Genomic DNA, 19,645 nt, shown 5'->3' with positions numbered 1-19,645 from the left:
GTGTCCTGTAGTAGCAGAGGTTGGTCAAGAGCTTTGTAATGTGCCTCCACCATCACAATGCCATCCCATTGACGGAAGCACCAGTGTCAATGAGCACTGAGGTGCTTGTATTCAAGATTTCTACCATGCACCTGGGTTGGCACTTCTTCTTACCCCCAAGGTTCATCACAGTAAATATGAGGGAACACATCCTCCCCATAACCATCACCCGGAGGAGGATCCTCAGCACACATCGCCAGCTCAACAGCCGCCACCTGAGTATTGCTTTTGGAACGGTGCCCTCAGGCGTTCGTTGCCCCTTGAATGAGTGGCTCATGCTGATGCTCTGCACACACTAGCAAAATGATTCTGTATCCCATATCAAGCACCAGTGTGTCCCTTAGCCGGACATTCATTTGCACAAGGCAAATCATAGTCACATTGAGGGCACACCGGACTCGAACCAGGGGAAGACTCCTTCTGCCCGCCTGGCTTAATACCAGCTCTCCCTGCAGGTTGCTTGCCCACCACACACACGTCCTCCAGCTTTATGGACTTGAGGGCCAATCCTATCTTAGACACTCTCATGTCTGGCAGTTCATATGAGCGCCCTATCTCCAAAACGCATGCCACTGGGATGCCAGGTTCATAGAGGATGTGCCACCGGATCTAGACCGACAGGCAGCCATGAATGAGTTGCTGTCTCACCTCCTCATCTTCATTGGTCCACGTGGACGCGAGTTGGTGTAGGCCCCCATGAAAAGTGTCCAGACGCTGACCGGCCTTCTGCATGGTCGACCTCAGAACAAATCTTTCGTAATCCATATTTACCATCGGGGCAAAATACGCATTGAGGGCAGCAACAGCAGCCGTATAGGAGCCGTCAGGCGGACATAGCGTCTTAAAGATCTTGTGAACTGCTGGGCCAGCAGAATAAATGAGCATGGACTTCTTGGCCCGATCCGCAAGTTCCCCCGTGGCATCAAAGTACATGTCAAGGCGCTCAAGTCACAGACTCCACCGTGGGCCTAAACACGTAGAAGAGCAGTCCACATCAATCTCAGTCAGGGGAACCAAGGAGCCTTGCTGTCGAGGTGGTCTGCCCCCGGGCGGTGCCCTTGCCTCATCACCTGACATAATGCCACCTCAAATGAAGGCCTGAATGCGAAGAAACACTGGTCAAGGTCCCAATGCCACAGTATGAGATGAAAACACTAAGCCGCAGCAACACACCAACCTTCCAGGACTGACAAGCACTCACAACGGAGTTGCAACCCCAATCAGGCACATCTGTTGCTGAAGACAAAATGTCCAACTTCACCAGGGCACACAAACACTCTCCATAGAGAGCCGCAACCCAGGACACACTTAGTAACCCAGGGCCCAGCACACTTGCACAGTAGAGGTGAGATAGAAAAACATTCCCACTGCCACCACAGGGGAGGACAGAGGGCTGAGCTGCTGGACCCCCTCAATGCCATTTGTGGTGTCCCGAATGGAACACAGAGGCCTGAGTGCCCTCCCTGCAGATTGAACAGAGACACAGATGCAGGTTTGTTCACTCTCCGGTCCATGCTCGTGCACTGCCTGCGTGCCGACGCGGGCCATCTTTATTCACTGGGCGTGATGACGAAACCCGTCATTGCGCCGTAAGAACCACACACCACATCCACTAGCCTGATAGGGGCACCAGGGACCACATCCACAGCGATGATGAGCCCCAAGCCCAGCAGAGAAGTCTTGACCACAGAACATTCTATGTTGCCTACAGCGCAAAAGTGGGATGCAAGGGGCGGCAGAGGTGGAGGCGGGACAGGAAGGAACGTATAGAAAGAGAAGAGGGATTCCTGGATGGAGGTAGGTCACATCACAAGTAAGTACTTGCTCAGGTAGAACTGAGATAATGATCGTCACAAAAAGCGGAGGAGACATTAACTACATCCCCTGGCCAAAAGAACTTGGCACAACCCCAACGCCATCGCCGATTGTAAAAAACCTAGGGGTCCTGATGGACAACAACCTCACCCTAGAGCCACAAGTAAACACTCTACTCAAAAAATGCTTCTTTCTGGGGGGCGCTAGAGAGCCCAACCAATATGGCCACGGGTCTGTGAAGCTCTCTAGCACCTGCGAATATCCAGACGTTTATCCTGCTGACTCCTGTTTTCAAGCAGCAATTTTTTGATACGCACTGGTGCCCGATAATACTGAGCCCTGTGGGGAGAAAGTGGCGGCTGATCGGGGCTGACATCACGGTGAACGTAGGCGGCTATCGGTGGCAGTGGGCGGCCACGTGGAGTGGAAGAGGGGCGGCCCGGCACCGAGCGAAGCCACGGCGTGAGGTGCTGTTGTGGGGGGGAGACAGGTGCCTGAAGGCGGCAGGGTACGTTGGCCCCGGCAGGGAAGTAGCGAGGTGAGGCTTGGAACCCCCCCGGTCGCGGGAGACCGAAGTGCACCCTGGGGATGTGGTCCTGCATGAAGATCGGACTGCAGAGGTGGAGGCATGACACGGCGCGGTTGATGTAGCTGGCTCCCGGGGTGCTTCCGCTTCGGCCTGGGTCAGCGGCGGCACGGCCTCGGAGAGCTGAGGAAGACTGCCATGGGGGAGTGGAATTTGAGCGGTGAGTTCCTGAGGGCACCCCTGGCCCGTGCTTGGTCACCCGAAGCTGCGGCGCCCCCTGGGCATAGTCGGTCTGTGAGGAGTGGCCGTGGGATGGGGAGCGCGGCAGCCGGGGTCAGCGTGTGCTGGTGGTGGAGGTATGGCCTGCACTCCCCTGCTGAGTCCAAGGGGTGCACAGGGGAGGCTGGCCTAGGAGGACATTGCTGATCCGGGGCTGCTAGGGATCCTGAGAGTGGAGCGGAGCGCATGGAGGACATGCTCTGGGGCTGATGGGTCTCCCTCCTGTGGGATCTGATGGTGTGCTGTGGGGGAGCGGGCGGAGACCATGTAGAGTTGGCTGTGTGTGTGCGCAGCTTCTTCAGGGAATGTCAAAAGCAAGTTTGAACAAGACTGTCTTTAGGCATCAATTTACCAGGAAATGATTGTCCAGGGACCTCAAGGCGATAAGGAGGATGTTCCATAAGAAGGCATCTACAGTGTTCAAGTCGGCAACTAATTTTCTTCGCTCGAGCTGGAGCAAGGGAGGAGTTGGCTGATCTTAAGATCTGCTGTAACAGTAATTGGGGATCTATTGACCCAGGCCACCACCCCAGTTAGCACGGTGACTAGAACATAAGGTTTTGAAGAGTATATGCATTGTTGCACTTAATCGGTGCATCGATTTGAGACCTAAACCCAGGGTTTTGTAATAATCATTGTTGACCATGTACAGTATTTTGAGGAAGGGAAGAATACTCTTCAGGATGTGGTGATGAGATTTTCTTTGGCGATGAGGGGAAAGGAGATCAGACCTAGAATTCAGGAAGCAGGGTCAAGACACGAGAATCATATCAGCTGGTGGGCCGAGCTGGTGCTGCCCCCTGGTGGAGGCCTCTGTCTGACTGTAAGAACGGAGGGATTGGGCCTGTGGCACAATACTATACCCCTTGTGCTCTGTATAGTTGAGGCAACCGTTTGCCTACACACACGGCGATATCGTTGCAGGCATCAGGATTACTGTGGCGTTGTCTCCCCTGTGCTGTCCTCGCCTATATGCGCAGGCGGGGTCCGGCACACGGGGGGCTAGAGGCATCAGCCTGGGAGCAGGGAGCAACGGTGGGAAGGTTCACTGGTCCAGGAGTGTTGTGTGGTGCTTGGGCCCCCCCCCTCACCTGTGCACCATGTCGAAATAGGGCAAAGGCGGCAAACGGCAAACCAAGCTGCATTTTGAAATACCTGCTCAGGCCAAAAACAGTGGGGCATTGGCAGACTTACCTGAACAGCGTATCCCGGAATCAGACACGGACCCTACTGCGGCTTTTCAGGACATCAAGGTCATGTTCATGCAGCTGCAGTCTGGGATACAGTCTCTTGATGGGAAACTCGATACAATGACCTGCAAGGTTGACCATATGCACGTCTGCCTGGACAAGCATGGGGAAAGACTGGATGAGGCAGAGGGTTTTATATCGGGTGTGAAGGACGTGGCAACCTCAGTCTCAGGTGAAATGGCTTGAGTGAGAAGGGCCCTGAAGAAGCTCATGGAGAAGCAGGAGTACCTCAAATCGAGGTTGAGAAGAAATAACATTAGAATTGTAGGTTTGGCTGAATCGGTGGACCAGAAGGACATGGAGGCTCTGGTTGAAGGAATACTGAAGGATGCATTGGGTCCAGAGGGGTTCTCAGCAAGAGCAAAAGATTAGGTAAAAAACCCAATCATACAGCCGCTCTCTGAAATCCCAAATTGGGTTTTGTGTTAGTTGTAATTTTACTATGTACAATTCCTGTGATCCAATCTTGGAAAAAATTCGAAAGTCAAATATATGGTGGTTTTTCAATGTTGATTTTATCCATCAAGTAGAAAATGTTTAAAGAAAGGAGTGACAAGTAGCCACTAATAATGTTCTTCGTGAGGAAGAGATTGCCATAAGTCAATCTATCCGTAGACTTATATTGTGCCAATGCATTTCGGAATACAACAAATTCCTTCATCAGGGCAAGTCTAAAACATAACATTTAAATGCAATTGTGCCAACCATCCCATGGTTCATATCCATATATAATAAATCCCATATTTAGAACAACGTAAGTATGTAAACATCAACATGAACAGTCATCATCCAAATAGTTGAATAAATATGAAGGTAAACACAGACCCGACAATGTAATGAGCAGGATCAGTAGGCAGGTCAAAAAATAAAAGAAGCAAATCAGATCAGTACAAAGGTAAGTAAAGACGTCCTATAACAAAATGGAGGGAATTGGGTCCATTACCTGATGTAGGTGAGTAATGGCGAAATCTATGTTTCAGAGGCCAGGTTGCTTCACCGTGTGTGGCGAGCAGGTACTGTAAATGGTAAAGTAAGTATATATGAAGGACCTATCCAAAATGTAGCTAATAGCTTAAAGAGAGAACCAACGTGGATTGTAGCTTACCATATGTAAAGAACGGTGCGGAGAAGTTCTCTCAGCGTCTGCCGAAAGCAGACTGTCCTCGTTGCATCTGCGCGTTGCCGAGCAACCTGGTTTTATAAGACACGTGATTAAAGGCACAATGTCCTCCTTGCATCGGCACGTTGCCGAGCAACCTAGTTGTGTAAGACACGTGATCACGGCTTCATGATGAAGAGCACGAGCCGCGATCCGTGTCTGTGAACAGGTCAATGAGCTTGAATATGATAAAAATACCTAATTTGAGGACCTCCTGGGTTAGTAATGATTAAAGTCATCACCTAAAAATCAAAAAGGAATTGGTAGTCTGTCATCCATGGACATAGAAAAAATACTAAGAGTGAATGAACACAATTGGATGGCAGTAATGGCTGTTTCATGAACACCTCAGATGAGGCTGTGTTGTTATGAATGTGCCTAAATTGGATGAATAGAGCTTAGGGAGCAACCCTATGGATGTACCTTATATTGATAGTATGTGCCTTAATGCCGCTAGTGGTGTCGTCCTGACAGACGGCACCTCGGGTCCTGGAGGAGAACTCCAGGATGCGCCGCATGCAGGACATTTTAAACATGGGAAACATCTCTTATTCATATACACATATTAAACTAAAATACTTTCGAGTGACCCTCAACATTCAGGTCATATGTGTACTGGTGTCAATCTAAACCAAACGATGCAAAATACAATAAAAGAAAACAATTAGAGAAAACAATTAGCGAAAACAGTGAAAGTTGATATCCTCATTTAATCCATTGGGTGCCAGACTGCCAAGTTTGTCAATCCAATATGTCTCTCTGCGATTCAAACGTTGGCATAAACCCTCATGAGGGCTATTCTTGGTTAGAACTTCCAAAATCACAAATTTTATTTGTGACACGTTATGTCCATTGGCCATCCAATGCCGTGCCACGGCTGAATTGGTGTTTGCATTGCGAATACAGGATCGGTGTTCACCCCACCTCAACTTGGCTGTTCGGGTTGACTGTCCCACATAAAATTTCCCACAAGGGCATTTAATGCCATAGATGAGATTACTGCTGTCACATGTGGCAAAAGTCTTTAGCATAATCTTCTGCCCCGTCCTTGGATGGTTGATGGAGTTCCCTTTAATAACAAAGTTACAGTTGACACACTGTAAACAAGGAAAAGTCCCAGTTCGCTGTGTCATAGGTTCCCTTGCTGTAGGTTTCGTCTGCACCAGTTCATCTCTTAGGTTCCTACTGCGTTGGTATGCAAAGATTGGTTTTTCACTAAATATATCTTGAACTCGGATGTCATTCTTGAAAATCTCCCAATGTTTCATAATAGTTTTCTTGATTTTGTTACTTTGCGTAGAGAACTTGGATACAAATACCGGTAACTTTAATTCTCTCTTATTTTTGGGATTCTGTTCTGATAATAGAGTCTCTCGTGATAAGGCATCAACTCTGTCAGATGCTAGATCGAGTTCATTCTGCTTGTATCCCCGGGCCAGAAATGTTTCTTTCATTTCCATCTGTTGCATTCTGTAGTCTTCAGGGTCACTCACTATTTTCTTGACCCTAAGTTATTAACTGTATGGTAGATTTTTCAGTAGACTCGACTGATGGAAGCTGAGGCGGTGTAGGAGATTATTCCGATCCGTCACTTTCCGAAACAATGAAGTGCTGTAGCTAGTAAGTTGCTTTCTGACTTGCACATCAAGGAATGTTATAATTTCATACGAGAGCTCCCTAGTGAACTGTACCCTCTGGTCAATGAGAGTAGAGAGTTTGTTCGAAGGTGGGAAGCTATACTGAATAAGTGTTCACTGGACCTCATCTTACTAACTATCGAGGAGTTATCAAAGAATCTAACAACCCTCAGTACAGAAATTGAGGAGATAGAGAAAGATTTAGTTGACACACTTGGAAGAGAAGAATATGATACCATACTACTAGAGATTAACACTAAGCTTGAGGACTACAAGTCTGAATTGGAGCAAAAGAAGGTCAAGAAATTCAGACGGGATACCTATGATTATATTAATGACGAGGTATACACCTGGATGGACAAATACGGCCCAGTAGCACCAAAGAAACTTTTTAAATACACATTTGATAATACCTCCAGTTCCGACTCAGAGGCCCAGAGAGAGTCTGATATTCCAGCAGAACAAACCACAGATAAACTTGCACAGACAACAAGCCCTTCGGCACGAGCTCCATCTGCTGTATCTTTTTTAGGTGCCCGCCGAAAAGAACCCGCAGGGGGAGGAGGCAGCGCAAGAAACAAACCTCTAACGAGATTGCAGCAGAAGAAAAGTTAGTTGTTAACATTTCGGGGAGGAGACTCAACAAGGCAGAGGAAGAGACTCTACAGAAAGGTCTCAGTTTCGTACCGACTTACGGTACCACCTTGTTTGACACGAAGATAGAACTATATAAGTTTGTTCGCAAACTCAAACTTAAAGTCTTCTTCAACGAATTGGAGACACAAGAGAGTCCGACCAAGATTACAGACTTTCAAGAATTTAGAGTCAAAAGTGGGTTTGTTCCACCCATCACAGTACCATCCATAGAAATATTCCAGAAACTAGTTACTCGGGACCTTGAACGCATCAACTACAGAAATCCTCCATACAGGAACTTAAAACCACACAAGATGAGATTGATTAGAGACCTGTTTAGTGACAAGCGTATTACCATTCGTCCTGCAGATATGGGGGGAGCCTTGGTTATTCAGAATACATGTGACTATGATGCTGAATGTAAAAGACAGCTTCAAGACCAGACTACATATGCCAGTTTGGACCATGATCCCACCCTTTCGATCAAACAGAATTTTAAGAGCCTCCTAGCAAAAGCATTTGAATTGGATTGGATCAACGAGCATACACAAAAATTTCTCTTGAAAGAACATCCTAGAATACCTAATTTCTACACGTTGCCGAAGATCCATAAAGATGCTATCAAACCACCAGGTAGACCAATTGTCGCAGGGATAGAGAGCATTAACCAACCTTTAGGGATCTATATAGACTTCTTCCTACAGCCATTGATACAAGAGACCAACACCTACACTAGGGATACCACCCACTTCCTGCAAAAGCTCAGCTCATGATCACCTTTGCCTGAAGATCTGATGTTTACTATAGACGTGAAGAGTTTATACACCTCTATACCCCACGACCTGGGGATAGAGGCTGTAGAATGGCTGCTACTGAAAGCACCTGAGATACGTGCCCAGAAGGAATTCATACTGGCATTGTTACAATTTATTGCAGAGAACTCTTATTTTCAATATGGCAACCAATTTTTTCTACAAACTGCAGGGACTTCAATGGGAGCCACCATGGCACCCTCATATGCCAACAGTTTCATGCATAAATTTGAAACAGACCATGTATTGAATAAACAAGAATGGGATAAGGATATCCGGATTTGGACGAGATACATAGACGATATCTTTGGAATTTGGAAAGGAACCAGAGAGTCTTTTGAAAAATGTTATTGTGTATCTAAACAGCATTGACCAGAGGGTACAGTTCACTAGGGAGCTCTCGTATGAAATTATAACATTCCTTGATGTGCAAGTCAGAAAGCAACTTACTAGCTACAGCACTTCATTGTTTCGGAAAGTGACGGATCGGAATAATCTCCTACACCGCCTCAGCTTCCATCAGCCGAGTCTACTGAAGAATCTACCATACAGTCAATTACTTTGGGTCAAGAAAATAGTGAGTGACCCTGAAGACTACAGAATGCAACAGATGGAAATGAAAGAAAAATTTCTGGCCCGGGGATACAAGCAGAATGAACTCGATCTAGCATCTGACAGAGTTGATGCCTTATCACGAGAGACTCTATTATCAGAACAGAATCCCAAAAATAAGAGAGAATTAAAGTCACCGGTATTTGTATCTAAGTTCTCTACGCAAAGTAACAAAATCAAGAAAACTATTATGAAACATTGGGAGATTTTCAAGAATGACATCCGAGTTCAAGATATATTTAGTAAAAAACCAATCTTTGCATACCAACGCAGTAGGAACCTAAGAGATGAACTGGTGCAGACGAAACCTACAGCAAGGGAACCTACGACACAGCGAACTGGGACTTTTCCTTGTTTACAGTGTGTCAACTGTAACTTTGTTATTAAAGGGAACTCCATCAACCATCCAAGGACGGGGCAGAAGATTATGCTAAAGACTTTTGCCACATGTGACAGCAGTAATATCATCTATGGCATTAAATGCCCTTGTGGGAAATTTTATGTGGGACAGTCAACCCGAACAGCCAAGTTGAGGTGGGGTGAACACCGATCCTGTATTCGCAATGCAAACACCAATTCAGCCGTGGCACGGCATTGGATGGCCAATGGACATAACGTGTCACAAATAGAATTCCTGATTTTGGAAGTTCTAACCAAGAATAGCCCTCATGAGGATTTATGCCAACGTTTGAATCGCAGAGAGACATATTGGGTTGACAAACTTGGCAGTCTGGCACCCAATGGATTACATGAGGATATCAACTTTCACTGCTTTCTCTAATTGTTTTCTCTAATTGTTTTCTTTTATTGTATTTTGCATCGTTTGGTTTAGATTGACACCAGTACACATATGACCTGAATGTTGAGGGTCACTCGAAAGTATTTTAGTTTAATATGCGTATATGAATAAGAGATGTTTCCCATGTTTAAAATGTCCTGCATGCGGCGCATCCTGGAGTTCTCCTCCAGGACCCGAGGTGCCGTCTGTCAGGACGACACCACTAGCGGCATTAAGGCACATACTATCAATATAAGGTACATCCATAGGGTTGCTCCCTAGGCTCTATTCATCCAATTTAGGCACATTCATAACAACACAGCCTCATCTGAGGTGTTCATGAAACAGCCATTACTGCCATCCAATTGAGTTCATTCACTCTTAGTATTATTTCTATGTCCATGGATGACAGACTACCAATTGCTTTTTGATTTTTAGGTGATGACTTTAATCATTACTAACCCAGGAGGTCCTCAAATTAGGTATTGTTATCATATTCAAGCTCATTGACCTGTTCACAGACACGGATCGCGGCTCGTGCTCTTCCTCATGAAGCCGTGATCACGTGTCTTACACAACTAGGTTGCTCGACAACGTGCCGATGCAAGGAGGACATTCTGCCTTTAATCACGTGTCTTATAAAACTAGATTGCTCGGCAACGCGCCGATGCAACGAGGACAGTCTGCTTTCGGCAGACGCAGAGAAAACTTCTCTGCACCGTTCTCTACATATGGTAAGCTACAATCCACGTTGGTTCTCTCTTTAAGCGGTCCTTCATATATACTTACTTTACCATTTACAGTACCTGCTCGCCGCACACGGTGAAGCAGCCTGGCCTCTGAAACATAGATTTTGCCATGACTCACCTACATCAGGTAATGGACCCTATTCCCTCCATTTTGTTATAGGACGTCTTTACTTACCTTTGTACTGATCTGATTTGCTTCTTTTATTTTTTGACCTGCCTACTGATCCTGCTCATTACATTGTCGGGTATGTGTTTACCTTCATATTTATTCAACTATTTGGATGATGACTGTTCATGTTCATGTTTACATACTTACGTTGTTCTAAATAAGGGATTTATTATATATGGATATTAACCATGAGATGGTTGGCACAATTGCATTTAAATGTTATGTTTTAGACTTGCCCTGATGAAGGAATTTGTTGTATTCCGAAATGCATTGGCACAATATAAGTCTACGGATAGAGTGACTTATGGCAATCTCTTCCTCACGAAGAACATTATTAGTGGCTACTTGTCACTCCTTTCTTTAAAAATGTTCTACTTGATGGATAAAATCAACATTGAAAAACCACCATATATTTGACTTTCGAATTTTTTCCAAGATTGGATCACAGGAATTGTACATAGTAAAATTACAACTAACACAAAACCCAATTTGGGATTTCAGAGAGCGGCTGTATGATTGGGTTTTTTACCTAATCTTTTGCTCTTGCTGTTTTTCTGGGTTTGGGTGTCTCCAGGCCTTTTTCAGCCAGCTCCTGTACATAGGACCTAACTTCCTAAAAAAGACTCATTACACCAGAGACCTTTGAGAACGCCAGAAAGATTCAATACCCCTGTGGTGCCCACTCAAATTTGCTTCCTCCAGAGGGGTTCTCCCCTATATGTGTGGTGGAGAGGGCACACAGAATTCCTAGCGGGAGGAAACCGGTCGCTGAGACTGCCGATAGCCCGTCTACTGAACTATCGGGACAGAGACACTGCTCTCCGGAAGGCAAGAGAGAAAGGGATTGTAATTTACAGGGGGATACCATCAAGTTTTTTCCGGATTTCTCAGATAAAGTGCAGGCAGCCACGAGGACATTTCTGGACGTGAAAAGGAAAGAAATATGAAGTATGCAATGCTGTACCCGGCCAAGCTCCGGGTGGAGCACAATGGCTCTTTTTTCAGACCCCTGAAGAGGCTGCATCCTTTCTAGATATTTTACATGGGGTACCCATACAACGGGGCAACAATTGTGCCTGACATGGGGGGCACGAGCATACTTGCGCTCCGGACAAGGGACTTGTTATGATGTCCGGGCTTGATTCTCCAAACAGGAGTTGGAACACTCGGAGCGGGGTGCTGGAGGGACGGGCTTGCAGCTACCCCGGTGCGAAAGCTGGTTGAGAAAATGTTGAGGGCAACTGGGGGGCCGGATTGTTGCGGTGTGGTTATTGGGGGGGGTGGGAGATCAGGGGCACGGGAGGTGTGGCCATTTGGGATGATGACAGGCACACAGAAAGCAGGTTTTGAGGTGTTTCTTAATGGCGACACTTAAACGTTTGACCTGGAATGTTATAGGCCTCAACAGCCCGCATAAGTGCCGGAAGGTTTTACAATACTTGCGACGTCACCTAGTAGGGGTGGCCTTTCTCCAGGAAACCCACCTGACGGTAGATTCGGAGTCTAGGTTTGGCAAAAGCAGGGGGTGCTACAGGTATTTCTCTCATATTCTTCATTTTCCAGGGGGGTTTGTATCTTGGTGCATAGTTTGGTGGGATTTCGGATAACCAAGTTGCTAAGGGATCAGGAGGGGAGAGCGCTCAGAGTGCAGGGGGTTATTCAGGGGAGGTTGTATACATTGATCTGTTATTATGGCCCTAATCAGGACACGACAGAGTCATTGGAGTGGGTGGAGAGGCAGCTAGGAGATATTCCCGAAGGGGAAATTGTATGGCCAGGAGATTTTAATGCAGTGCTGGACTCAGTTCGGGATCGGGTGGAGAGTGCTCCGCGCTTGAATAGTAGGGGTTCTGTCAGAGTCCGGGGTATGCTGGCGGTATGGAGACTTGTAGATATCTACAGGGTGCGGAATCCGGCGGTTAACCAATTTACACATTATTCAGCTCCGCACAACTCGTCTGCACGTTTGGATTACTATCTGATGTCCAAAGGGCTCATGGGGCAGACAGGCGGGGTGGAAATCCTAGCCCGCACTCTCTCTGATCATGCCCATGGGCCGATTAACTATCCGGTTGAGGGGGCGGGCTGGGATGAAGCCCCCGTGGAGATTCAAGAGTGATGAACTCACGGACAGTTTTTAGGGGGGAGCTAGGGAGTGCCATAGACAGATATTTTGAGATGAATGAGGGGTCGGTATCCTCGGTGGGTACCCTGTGGGAAGGGTTTAAATGTGTGATAATGTGGGGGAATGTATAGCTAAGGAGGCGGGTATATTGAAGAGGATACGCAAGGATCTGGCTGAGAAGGAAGAGGAGATACGCGCCTTGCAAGCGGCGGCTCCTACCCCATCTAGGGCTCAGCAGGGAAGTTTCACGCGGTGGACCAGCGGGAGGTAAAATTCGAGTGGAACAGGTCAGCTCCTCTGAAGTACGGTGAGGGCCAGGCTCCGGGACGATCGCTTGCCAGGGCCACTCGTTTGAATAGCCTGGGGAGCAGGGTGGCGGTAATTACGGATGAGGGAGGAATGGATCATTTTGAAGATGAGGCGATAGTTCGCGATTTTCAGACATTCTATACTCGCCTGTATGCTACTCAGTCACACCCCGCGCAGGCAGACATTGACGCTTACCTTGACCAGGTGGGATTGTTTTGGTGTTCGGAGGGGCAGAGGGAGTGGTTGAACAGGCCGGTGACGCTGGATGAGGTGGTGGGGGCCATAAAGTCACTGCCTGCTGGGAAATCTCTGGGTCCAGACGGCTTCACGTCTGAATTTTACAATTTTACCTATCTGTTGCGGGTATACCAGGAAGCGGTAACCGAGGGTCGGTTATCGGAGTCTCTTATTAACCTGGACAATAAGATCTTGGCCAGAATCTTAGCATTGGGCCTGGCACCGTTGATGTCAACGCTGGTTAGGGCTGATCAGGCAGGCTTTATTCCTGGGCGGTCGACATCGTTTGGTCTGAGGCAGATGTTTGGGCTAATGGCCACCTTGCCGAGAGACGATCCGGTTGCGGCGGTTTTATTAGATGCCACTAAGGCTTTCGATTCTATTGAATGGCCGTTTTTATTCACAGTCCTGCATACTGGGCTTGGGGGGGGGTCCGTCCTGTCCTTGTTGTCACTCTTATATGAAAAGCCGGTTGCAAGGGTCAACGGGCGGATGACCGCATTAATCCCGCTTGAAAGAGGGACGCGTCAGGGGTGCCCTCTGTCCCCCGTGTTTGCTCTGGCGATAGAGCCGTGGGCCTAGAGGGTGTGGGAGCTACACATCCACCGGGGGAATTCAGTTACACACTCATAAGGTGATGATTTCGCTATACGTAGATGATATGGTCCTGTTCCTTCGCCATCCTGAGGTCAATCTAGATCCAGTCATGATGGATGTTCAACGATTTGGGGAGCTGTCGGGGCTAAAGGTGAATGCTAGCAAGTCGGTTATATTTCTGTTGACAGACGGGCTGGATCGGTTTCAGGACACATGGGGGTTCCAGTGGGATCTGCTTAGTACCTGGTACCTGGGAATCACCTTGGCCAGGGATGAGGAGGAGGTGTTCCGTAGTAACTATGGGGAGGCACTCGTCGGTTAAACTAGCAATGCAGAGATAGAATTCACTTCTGCTCAATTTGTTCGGTAGGGTTTCTGTAATCAAGATGAATATTCTCCCCAGGCTTCTCTATGTTTCTCAATGTTCCCATTAAAGTATCCAAGAAATACTTCTGAGACCTAAAATCGTCGGTGATTCAGTTTCTTTAGGCTGGTAAGCATGCATGGGTCTCGTGGGATAAGCTCATTGCGCCTGTACGGGAAGGAGGTCTGGCCTTGCCTGATTTTGAATTATACTATAAGGAAGCCCGGTTCAGTTTTCTCAGGTACGGGATGGCGGCTGAATATAGGCATGTTGAGGTAGAGCAGTCGATCGCATCTCCGGCGTTGCTAAGGTCGGATATTTTGACGGCTCAGGTCCATCCGAGGGCGCCCCGGAAGTTGGTGGGGTTAACGTGTAGGGCCTGGTTCCTTCTGGAACGCAAACCTAGGGGTAGTGTACTTTCCTCGCCAGAACTCCCGGAGATCCCTGTGACTAGCCAGGCGGGCTATGTTGCCTTGGTGAAGCGGTTAGGAGTCACAAAATTCAGAGACTTGTTTCCGAATGGTAGGTTCATTTCCATTGATCAGCTAAGAGGAAGAGGGGCCCGATCGGCGTTGGATGTGTTTCTGTACTTTAGGCTTCGGGTGGCGCTGCAGCGGCTGTTCCCGGCTTTCCCTGAGCAACCCCATGTGGCAGAGCTGTTGGACAGGGTGATGGGGGGGGCCTGGATCGGAGGATGCTCTCGAAGCTGTATGCAATAACTTTGGAAAGCAGGCCATCAACTGCAACGTCATCACGGGAGGAGTGGGAAAAGGTGCTGGGTAGGGAGATATCAGAGGGCATATGGGAATACTGTTGTGAGGGCACTAGAAAGGGTGCGATCAATACTAATTTTAAACTCGTTCATAATAAATGTATGCATCAATACTACTACTCTCCGGCCCAACTGCATCAGTATTTCCCTGAAAGATCTGGGGCCTGTATCAGGTGTGGGTGTGAACCTGCAGGATTTCTCCATGTGGCATGGGAATGCGGGATATTTAACCATTTTTGGGAGGGGGTGATTGGGGAAATTGCGGGTCAGCCCTTTACTCCAGATCCGCTAATGGGCCTGCTGGGGTACACTGCACAGGTACCAAAAGAAACTCGGAAACCGATAAGCCTCCTGCTGATCCTGGCCAAGCGCAGGGTTGCCATGGGTTGGGGTAAGAAATGTGCCCAAACGATTGCTCAATGGTCTCACGACATTTTGTATTGCAACGACATGGAGACAAGATGGGGCATAATGCAAGGGAAGGGTTGGGGGGGACAGGAAGATGTGGGATGCGTATATGGCATATCTTCTCAACCAACCTGTTGGAGATGAGCCTAGCCCTTGTTCCTCACAGGAACTTTCGAGTCAATCCCCACCAAAATGAACGGCTCATGCGCCGCACGGCGTACCATAGCCATTTGGCCCCGGATAACTGGAGTACTGGGAGATGGAAGGAATGCGCTGAACTATAGCCCTTCGGATTTGCTGCATGGACTCTTGGGACTTGTCGCTGTATAGCGTGTGCTCTTCATTAACGTAAGATTTATTTTGTTGGTTGTGTACTCTGGTTCGCCTTAATGTTTGTTTGTTTGTTTGTTTATTGCATTTATAAAGTGCACTGGACCCAGGAGTAGCAGGGCGCAGACGGATATGCAAAGCTTACATATGTTACAAAATACAGGCAAAATACGATATTTCGCCATTACATCCGGAATAATACAATATACAAGACTTAAGTTGCACGTAGAGGCAGAATAATTTGCATCTAGGTAGTTGGAGCTATACACAATTTACAATCTGGCAGTAGGTCGTGCTGACGTACCCTAGTTTCAGGGCAAGCTAGTTCTCAGTCAGGTTGAGGTGAATAATGAGGTTCTTTCTAAAGAAGGAGTAGGGGAGGTAGGCTCTCAGCTGGTGTGGCAGGGAATTCCAAAGTTTAGCAGCCTTCACGGGGAAGCTGGTGCCGCCAATCTTAGACAATTTGAATCTGGGTACTACCAGACAGTTAGTATTGATTGTTCTGGACGGTATACTAGAAATGTGTGGCGGTTAACCCGTGTGCCTACGCAGGGGGGTATGGGGGGGTTGGCGGGGTCGGGCGTTGGTTGGGAGTTCTTGTTTACAAGAAATGCTAATAAAGAAAGATTTTTTTTTAAATGCTTCTTTCTCCTATGAGCGGCAAAAAGGATCCTACCGTTCCTGTCATTCGCCAACAAAACTCTTACCATCATCGCTCTGGTCATGTCCAGAGTAGATTATCCCAACAGCCTATACCTGGGCATGCCTGAAAGACTTCTAAAAAAACTACAATGCATACAAAATGCGGCAGGCAGACTCCTTCTCAAACTACCCCAACGAGAACACATCACACCTGCGCTAAAAATACTGCACTGGCTACTAATAAAACAACGAATAAAATTCAAATCCATATGCATCACACACAGAGCTATACACAACCAAGGTGTAGAATTCCTGAGAGATAAATTACGCCTACACCAGCCGACAAGAACTCTCAGATCAAGCAACAACATACGCCTAGAACCGAAACCCCGTAACAAAGGAAACTTGGGAGGATCCTCGTTTTCTCACCAGGCACCGAAAACATGGAATGACCTACCAAAGGATACACGGAACACAAGAAATCACCTAGCATTCAGGAAACTGCTCAAATCCTTGCTCTTCACTCAGTAACTAGAAGAACACCCACAAGAACACCCACACCACTTATCAACAAAGAATAAAGAGATGGACCACGGACCCCACCAAACAACCAAATTCGATCAGAATGCACACCACAACAGTCCATAAGACATTGCGAGAGTTAGTCACAGGAGGAGGACACAACAGACCGAACACATAGTCAGACCAAGACGAAACCACTTAGTCGACTCATTCATAGCATCATGGCCCGTCCCACACCGAACGCTTCAAGCAGACATATTCACTTAGATGGTAGGGTAGGAGGAGACCCTGACTCCTGCGTCGCGCCAAAACCGAATCTCTGTCAGGTGTGGGCCTCTCTCTCCCCTTGCGGCACTGAATTATTCAATTATTTCTCATATCCAGCGAAGTAAGTCACTATACTCAGTTGCTCAGTTGGGTGTAGGTCTCCCCACAGTATGCGGGTCTCCCAAGTCTAGCCGTTTTCGCACCAGGCAGGATTCCCGAAACCCAGGCATTCAGCCATACCGTGATTAGTTGCAAAACATTTAACCCACTAACCAAAAAAAACAAAAAGCTCAAAACTTTCTACATACTTATCTCACTCAAACTAACACAACCACTTCTCGCACCGCACTCCACATGAACTTCACCACACCGCTACAACACATAAACCGCACCAACAGCACATGAGGACTGACATCGCCCCGATACTCGCACCAAAAGCTCAGCACCCGGTGTATACTGAGTTGAAGCTGCCAACAGAACACCACTCCTCTCACTATCCTACTCCCTTTTCACCCTACTAATCCATCCGACCTTCTCGTTTGCAGATCCGCCAGAGTGCCTGGGGACCAACATCGTTGGTGGCGGTGCGCGGTACAAATATCTTTAACATTTAACAAAGAATAGAGATGTGGTGGCAATGTGACTAAGAGTATAGGTAATCCGAAAAAAACAAGTCAGGTTGTACCAACCACTCACAGACTACACATGCACACTCAGCACTCTCAAGTTTCGCCAGGCCTTGCGTGAGTAGGACATATGGTCCAGTTTCACAGCGTGACTTGTAGTCCTAGATTTAAAATGGAGAAAGCAGAACTACAAGTCCTAGTCTTCAAAGAACAAACTCAGTATTAGACCTCCTTCTTATGCATGGCAAGGTGAAACTTAAGGTCTCTGCACACTCCAGTCACAAGCTACACTGCCATATAACCTGGGTGCCGAAGCAGCTTGGATGGTCCAACGGGATCTGCTTTGGAACAAAGTATTATGCAGTGGCCCAAACACATTTACCCACAGCGGAAATATTTGTATAGGTATGATCCATATCAATGTGTGATGCTTCTTCAGAATTTGACATTTCAAAAGCATATCATGCTCTCATTCGGACAATGCCCACCAAGGCGTGTTTTTTTTTCCTTGTCCATCCAGTCTTGTTTTTTTCTTTACTTTTTCTGTGCCCCAATTAATGGGAATTACAAGTTCCGGGTGACGTCTCCAGAATTACATAAGACGCCTGGGATCTAATGCCAAACTATTTCCTCGTAAACACATTTTTCCAACCGCAAGACGTGGACCCTTTTTAAGACTGTAACTATGAATATAATCTGGAAATTGCAACGGCAATCGCAGAACGTATGTTATCGTTCAATCGTGCTTATTCATTCGCTCGAGCTGTCCTCCTAGACTCTCTTGCAAGGAAAATGACTGACCTTTTCCCAGTCCTGTCGCGACATTTCTGGCTTCAAATGTTAATCAGGTGAAAGATGCGCAACTAAGGTGCAGCGCAGTAGAATGGCATCAGAAGCAGGTTCGCCTTATCAAGCTCTTGCCTTCAGTCGTACGGGGTCACGACCTTTTCTACGCTATCTCTGGGCATGTTCTTTGGATACGTATCTTTTCTTTACGCATGCGTAGTAGATTAGGCAGTGTGATCTGCCGTTATGAATTACGTTTTTGACGAACGATTCAAAGGAAGTTTGCAACCACATATGAAGCTGTTTGTAATATTATTAAAAACTCTGCAACGTGACAGTGCTCCAACGTTCATTAGTATATATCACCATAGTCATAAAATAAGTACAACATCTATAATACGTCTGTGCAACAACTGGAGGTTTTTGGGGGAAAGGATGATGGTTATGAAAAGGATGAGGGCGTGCCTCCACAAATGTAGGGGTGGGGAAGCTGCAATGGGCTACTTGCGATCCCCTCTTGAGTTCTTGACAAGATGAGGTAAGGCCAGCCTGGCATAGACAGACAGGGAATGTGAAAGCAGGTTCTGAATGTATACATGCCAACATTACGACGCACCTCGGCGGGAGATTTTGTCAGAGAAATTGGGAGACGTAATTTTCCGAATAGGAATGCATTGGTGCTGGAATTATTTTAGGCGGAAGAACATGAAAAATAACAATATTTTTAATTGAAAAGTCGGGAGTCTCCCGCCTAAATGGGGGGGGGGGGTTGGCATGTATGTGAATGGCATGAACACGCCAGAATAAACAATCAATGCACATTCATGATGTGAACGCAAAAATGAATAGTATATATGCAGAAAAAGCAAACGTGACAAATAGAAATCAGCACAACTTTAGTGACAGGTTTTCTTAAAATTGCACAGGTACAACACTGGAACAGTATGTACTAATTTGTAGCCATGTACATTGCAGGGCTAGAAAACGGTGGTTTTCTCACTTTCAATTTACTTTGCAATGTGTTGTACAGCATCACAAAATAAACACTGAGGATGTTTTACTTAAACCAGCACAGCACAGAAGATTTTCAACTCTTTTCCTTCTTTCAATTACAAACACTTTGTACATGTAAGACTAGAAAGGAACAGAGTTCCCTTTTACACACAGTTTCTCTTATTTTTTTCTCAAACCACACAGCA

General features: G+C 46.9%; 1 protein-coding gene across 1 annotated transcript in view; it reads right to left on the bottom strand.

Moving 5' to 3' along the window:
• Positions 1–18,607, bottom strand: part of LOC138510531 (zinc finger protein 587-like) — a 304,358-nt gene extending 285,751 nt beyond the window's left edge. Inside the window, exon 1 of the mRNA XM_069626255.1 lies at positions 18,462–18,607. Coding sequence (XP_069482356.1) covers positions 18,462–18,485 — 24 coding nt within the window. The 5' untranslated portion in view covers positions 18,486–18,607. The remainder of the gene's footprint in view (positions 1–18,461) is intronic.
• Positions 18,608–19,645: the final 1,038 nt, after the last annotated feature.

Source organism: Ambystoma mexicanum, chromosome 6p, assembly GCF_040938575.1.
Source record: "Ambystoma mexicanum isolate Mex_15411 chromosome 6p, UKY_AmexF1_1, whole genome shotgun sequence".
Classification (NCBI taxonomy): domain Eukaryota; kingdom Metazoa; phylum Chordata; class Amphibia; order Caudata; family Ambystomatidae; genus Ambystoma; species Ambystoma mexicanum.
This window is presented reverse-complemented; position numbering and strand designations above follow the sequence as displayed.